Source organism: Triticum urartu, chromosome 7 (assembly GCF_003073215.2).
Source record: "Triticum urartu cultivar G1812 chromosome 7, Tu2.1, whole genome shotgun sequence".
Taxonomy (NCBI): Eukaryota; Viridiplantae; Streptophyta; class Magnoliopsida; order Poales; family Poaceae; genus Triticum; species Triticum urartu.
In genome coordinates, this window is record NC_053028.1 from 648,852,224 (window position 1) to 648,858,361 (window position 6,138).

At 49.5% G+C, this 6,138-nt stretch overlaps 1 protein-coding gene across 1 annotated transcript; it reads left to right on the plus strand.

Moving 5' to 3' along the window:
• Positions 1 to 3,606: 3,606 nt before the first annotated feature.
• Positions 3,607 to 4,580, plus strand: LOC125522855 (auxin-responsive protein SAUR71-like). Its single transcript, XM_048687895.1, has one exon. It carries the CDS (start codon positions 3,714 to 3,716, stop codon positions 4,131 to 4,133), a length of 420 nt encoding a protein of 139 aa, XP_048543852.1. The 5' UTR covers positions 3,607 to 3,713; the 3' UTR covers positions 4,134 to 4,580.
• The last annotated feature ends 1,558 nt before the right edge of the window (positions 4,581 to 6,138 follow it).

The following is a 6,138-nucleotide window of genomic DNA, read 5'->3' on the forward strand; positions in this document are numbered from 1 at the left end:
TTAGTTTCTCTCCTCCCTCCATTTTCAGGCTTGCATCGACGAAGCGATCGACTGGCACCGTGGCACGTACTTTAGTCATCAGTTCTCACATGCATGGCTCTATTACATGTGATGTGAGGCTCCACATTAGTTGACCTGGTATTAACATGAAAGGTACAAATGAACTACAAAGTCGTTAATTAGACTCCTTGTAACCAGTGAATGCCTGTGGCGCCTTCTAACATGTGCATGTCCTGAGCGTTGATCGGCCACTGGCACCCTTTTCACCTCATTTCTAGTTCTTCTTTTCATCTCATTGCTGAAATAAAAGAACGGTGAGATGTGTGTGTGCCCACCCCATCCCCCCTCATATCCAGCCTTAATTAGGTCCTGTAATGACTAATGAACTATGGATGGATGAGTTCCCCAGATTCTAGATCCTGGTTATCTAGATCCTGGAGCTTGGCCTAGTAGTAGTACAAGTCTAGTAGTGTTGTTTTTCTTTCTTTTAAATCCTGTATCGAATGACTATCTGGCTCTACTAGTAGCCTGGGCTTGGCTTCCCTTAATGAAAATCGGAAGGAGGAAACTCTTCTATGATAAAAAAAATCCCCACTCATATCCTACACTCGTACTAGTAAACACAGCCATATATGTCTGGCCAGTAGCCGCAGCGCGGCGACAAACCTCCGATCTCCGGCCGATTAGTTCCTCCACCAAACCGTGACATGTACTCCCTCCGTTCCAAATTACTCATCGCAGAAATGGATGTATCTAGAACTAAAATACATCTAGATACATCCATATTTGCGACAAGTAATTTGGAACGGAAGGAGTACTCGACACAGTGAATGAAAGGTCGTACTACAAATGAACTACAAAGCCGCCAGTTAGACTCGTTGTAACCTGTGAATCCCTATGGCGCCCTAAAAAATAAAGGTGATCAGTACGCATGTGCTAAGAGTACGTTGCACGGCCAGTGGCATCCCTTTCATCTCATCTTCAGCTTTTCTTTCCCTGCGAGATCGAGTTGTTGGCCTTTTGTGCTGTGCGCCAACTTTCACCAATGTGATAAACTGATATGTCTCGCGTGCGGCCCATGGCCACTCATATCCTACACCACGTAGAGAGCATGACCATATATGTCTAGACAGCACCGGCAGCCGCTCGACACCGATCACATGATCGACGACAACGTCCGATCTCCGGCTGATCAAGTTCCTCCACCAAACCGTGACATGTACCGTCAAAAGGACGACACACGGAGACGGGGCAAGGATCGGTCGAATCTCGCGGCACCCTAATGCCATGCCGCGCCGCTTGCAGAAAAGATGCTGAAATCTGAGATGGGCTCTAGGCTCATATTGTAATTTCTGAAAAATCTCTAAGGGCCCATGTGGGTTATATGGCACTAAGTGTAGTGGAAAGTTTAGTCCCACCCCGAAAGTGGAAGGAAAGTTGGAGTGGTTTATAAGGGTTTCTCTTCTACATGCTATTGGAGCTTGAGAAGAGAAGAGGCCCTCGCGCACTCCTCCTCCGCCGCCCGCCGAGCCGAGCTCACACCTACGTGCTTATTTTTGCCAGTCACTAACGGAGAGTTTTCTAACAGCTGGGCCATGATCTGAGACGTCGGATCGTGGGTTGTCACGGACTCGGACGTGGGTCAAGCCCACGTCTCTCCATGCGGCTGCGCCTATAAGTATGTTTGCCGCTGCACTGCCGGGACGCGTATGTGCGTGCTCCGCCGCTCGCCGGCACCACGCACAGTGTTCCTCTGGAAGTCTGGATCGAGCAATGCTGGAGGATAGATGAAGGATATATGCATGCATGCGTGCTGGTCTCCGACTCCACGTGAAAATGTTTCGCGTAGCTTGCTAGCTGCTAGCGTCCGGTACCGGCATTAGTGCGCGCGTGCATATGCTGCTACAGGCTTAGTCTAGGGGCACACCTCACCTAACATGCTAGCAATATGGTCCTTTTTTTAATCATATACGTAGGATGGTACGCATTTCTAGAGTCTTACCATTTGTGTTATCACTGAGAAAATCCAAGTAGGAAAGGAAAATACTACTGCTACGGATTGGCATCCGTTGAGCACTCCAACAGTCTTGTGCAATCACTTGATTCTCACTCCATCTCCTTTTCTCTCTCTTCAAATCGTACTATAATCACTTGCTTTGTCTCTCTCTCTCTACTCCATGTGCCAGGTCCGTAGGTGGGCTCCACGGTGACAGGCTGACAGCAAATCGCGCTAACCTCCTCACTCTCTCACCTCCACGCGCGCCGTACGAAAGGCACTACGGAACAGGCCGGACGGGCCGGTCCCGGCGCGAGCCCGAATCAATCCGGTCGGTCGGAGCTAAACCGGGTGCTGGTTTAAGGCGCTGCCGGGCCCACCCCACCGGTTTCTTGCCCCGTGTACCTGCCGGGTACTCCAACTGTACCCGCACTTGTACCTCGCCATCCCATTCAATTCTTTCTCTGCTCGCCTTAAAAGAAAAAACAAGTCCCTGCCTGGCTATGCACACACATATAGGTGCACACTCCATGCCCCCAGCTCTCACATGGTCACTGGACAAAGAAGAAGAAAATCCCTGCTTGGCTATGCACACATGAATAGGTACACACTCCATCCCAGCTCTCACACGGTAATTGAATGAACACGTGCTTCCTCCGTTCGCTTTTTAGACATACATTTGTGTAACAAAATATGAGATATATGTAGTTAAAATAGTGCCAGTGAATTTTTTTTTCAATCCAAACACAGTAATATATTTTTTGTGGCATGCCACTAATATTGTACAAAATGAAATATACGGCCAGGGCCAGATACGAGGGTGCCTGATAAAGCCGGACGAAGAAAGTGCATGTTAAGTACATGAGGCAAAGATTTTTTTTATGTGTAAACTGTACTTCTACAAAATTAACAGCCTAGTTTATTTAGTGGCACAATTTTGTTGTTACTAAATTGCAAGCTTAGTTGTGGGGTGCCAAGTATCCTCCAAAACTATGAAAATATACTATTCCCTCTGATCCATATTATCTGACGACAGTTTAGTACAACTTTAGCACAAAATTTGTACTAAAGTTGCGGCAACAATATGGGTAAAGTTATACTAAAACTGCGGCAAGTAATATGGATCGGAGGGAGTGCACCTGTTTGAGAAATGAAGGAGAGAACGATCCCCAACCATTTTTCATAATCTTAAGTTGGAACAAGATGTTATTCATAACCAATTACAGTTTCGTTGTTGCGAAGTTCTCTAAATTTTTTATGAAATGGGTCCAAATCTTGAAATGAAGGAAGCAACGTCTTGTAGCCGAAGCAGGCTTGCTAAATAAATTCTACTCACTCGGTTTCGAACTATAAGATATTCTAAAAGAATTCTGAATCAGATGTATATAGACGTGATTTACTGTGTTTAGTCTCTAATTTTATTCTGTATGTAGTTTATATTAAAATATACAAAATGTCTTGTAATCGGAACAGAGGTGATACATTCCATTCCAAGCAATGAATTTGTAAATGCCAACGGAGAAAAATAATGGCAAGAGGACCTGTGCAACGCCGCACAACCTCCAGCTCTCCCGTTATATAAGGAGGAGCCACCATGGCCGCCTCAGTACAAACGCCTTGTTTCCTCTCACTCACCTCTAGTCTCATCCCTCGCCAAGAACCCGCCTCCGCTTCCAAGAGTCTCGAGGTCTCCGCCGTCGACCGAAGCAGCAACAACATGAAGCGCTTGCTGAGCCGGCTCTCCCGCGTGGCCGCCGCCGACGCCTGCGCAGCCGCCGCGTACCAGCCGCTCCGGCCCGACGCTGCGGCCAAGGGCTCCTCCGCAGTCTCCTCTCCCTCGTCCTCATTCTTCGGCGCGCGAAGGCTCAGCAGAGGCGCGCGGGTGCCGCAGGGGCACGTGCCGGTGTGCGTCGGCGAGGAGGGCGGCCCCGTGGAGCGCTTCGCCGTGCGCGCCGAGCTCCTGGGCCAGCCGGCGTTCAAGGCCCTGCTCTGGCGCTCCGCGCAGGAGTACGGCTACGGTCACCCAGGAGCGCTCCGCATCCCCTGCGCCGTGGCCAACTTCCGCCGCCTCCTCCTCGGCCTCTCCGACCCCGGCTGCCAGGCCACCGACGACGACGATGCCGCGCTCTACTATTAGCCTAGCACTTCCCCGTTTCACCCTCCTCGTTCGGCTGCCATGGAGTGGAGGGCGTGATTGGAAATTTGCCCCCTGGCGAAGGCAAATCGGTGAACCAGCAGAGCCAATTGCCAGCTGCTGCGTGCTGACCAATCTACCCCTGCGTGGATGCTGTACATAAGAGGCCACACCTGGTTGGTGGAGGGTAGAATAGGGATTCCGCCATATTTTCTACTGCAGCTCAACAATTTTAGTACCTGCTGTCTTGTGGGAAGTAGGGCTGTAGTAATTTCTTTTTCTTCATCTTCTTTTTGGTGTTCTTGTAGGTAGCTCTAGATCAAGCTCTGGTAACTGCAATTAATGGAGCTTCTTCTTCCTCTTCTTTTGGTAGGGATTTTGAGGTCATGACAAACACATCATGTAAGCCGCAAGGTTCGCCTTATGTGAGTGAAATGGATGATTTTGCTACTTGAGGGAGTCCTGTATTAGGGGGTATCCGGACATCCGGATTATATTCTTTGGCCGGACTGTTGGACTATGAAGATACAAGATTGAAGACTTTGTCCCGTGTCCGGATGTGACTCTACTTGGCGTGGAAGGCAAACTAGGCAATACGGATATGCATATCTCCTCCTTTGTAACCGAATTTTTGTAACCCTAACTCCCTCCAGTGTCTATATAAACCGGAGGGTTTTAGTCCGTAGGACAGCAGACAATCATACCATAGGCTAGCTTCTAGGGTTTAGCCTCTCCGATCTCGTGGTAGATCAGCTCTTGTACAACTCATATTATTAAGAATAAATCAAGCAGGACGTAGGGTTTTACCTCCATCAAGAGGGCCCGAACCTGGGTAAAACATCATGTCCCCTGCCTCCTGTTACCATCCGCCTTAGACGCACAGTTCGGGACCCCCTACCCGAAATCCGCCGGTTTTGACACCGACATTGGTGCTTTCATTGAGAGTTCCTCTGTGCCGTCGCTGTAAGGAAGGATGCCTCATCTCGTTGTTAAAAACAACATTACCGCCAGGGGAGCCCTGGCTGTCGGCCAAACTCTCCGGCTAGGCAGTTTTATTATGACCGCCTGTTCGGACGCTGCACCGACGCTGACTTTTCGGGTCATCGAAAACAGCCTCCACGTTGGCTCGGAATTCGCCAAGCAGATGGATCCAATGGAGCTCTCTTCCCTAAACGAGCTCTTGGATCGTGTCGCCGCCTTGGGAGTCGCTACAGACTATGACCGGATTGGGCTTAAACCTGATCAAAGGAAGATTAACTCTCCACCGATCACCCATCATGTCGCGGTGGTGGAGGAACAATGCGGCGATTCTTCCTCTACCTTGAGGACTAACTATGTCCGGATTCCTGAGCTCTCCGAGCCGGATACCCGTTTACGGCAGGACATCACCCAAGCCCTGAACCTAGAGTCAGACAGCGGGCCAGACTCATCGGGCAACATCCCAGAATCCGAACTTCCAAGATCGGAAACTCCTCGGCCCCTGGGTCTTAGATCGGGTAGGGGTTCGGACTCAAAACCACCACCCACCCAGACATAAACGATCTTTCCCACATCAGGCAAGAGCCCCATGAAACAGTACATCATTATTGGGCCAGATTCCTCCTTGTGATGTATAAGGTTAAGGACTGCCGCGAGGAAGACACAGTCTCACTTTTCTGCAATAACTGCACGGACAAGGGAATCCGTAACGCCATAAGTCGCCGTGACATATCACGCTTCACCGACTTGGCGTCCATAGTACGAAAGTACTGTGCGATGGAAAGTGCCTGGAAAACCGAAACGAAATTTTGGGATAATCTGGCTCCGAATATACACCCAGTCCGAAGTAAAATGGTGCACTATCATAAGACACCCGAGTTAATTACAAAGAAGCAAAAACCCTCTACAGGGCGTGGAACCGTATTGGAGGGATGGCTCAACGGACCCTGCAAGATTCATAGTACAGCGGATACCATACCAACACACAGCCTTAGAGCATGTTGGATAGTCCGGCAGGTGGCCAAAAGTG

Coding starts and splice junctions, on each gene's coding strand:
- LOC125522855 (XM_048687895.1), top strand. CDS start 3,714: ATGAAGCGCTTGCTGAGCCGGCTCTCCCGCGTGGCCGCCGCCGACGCC.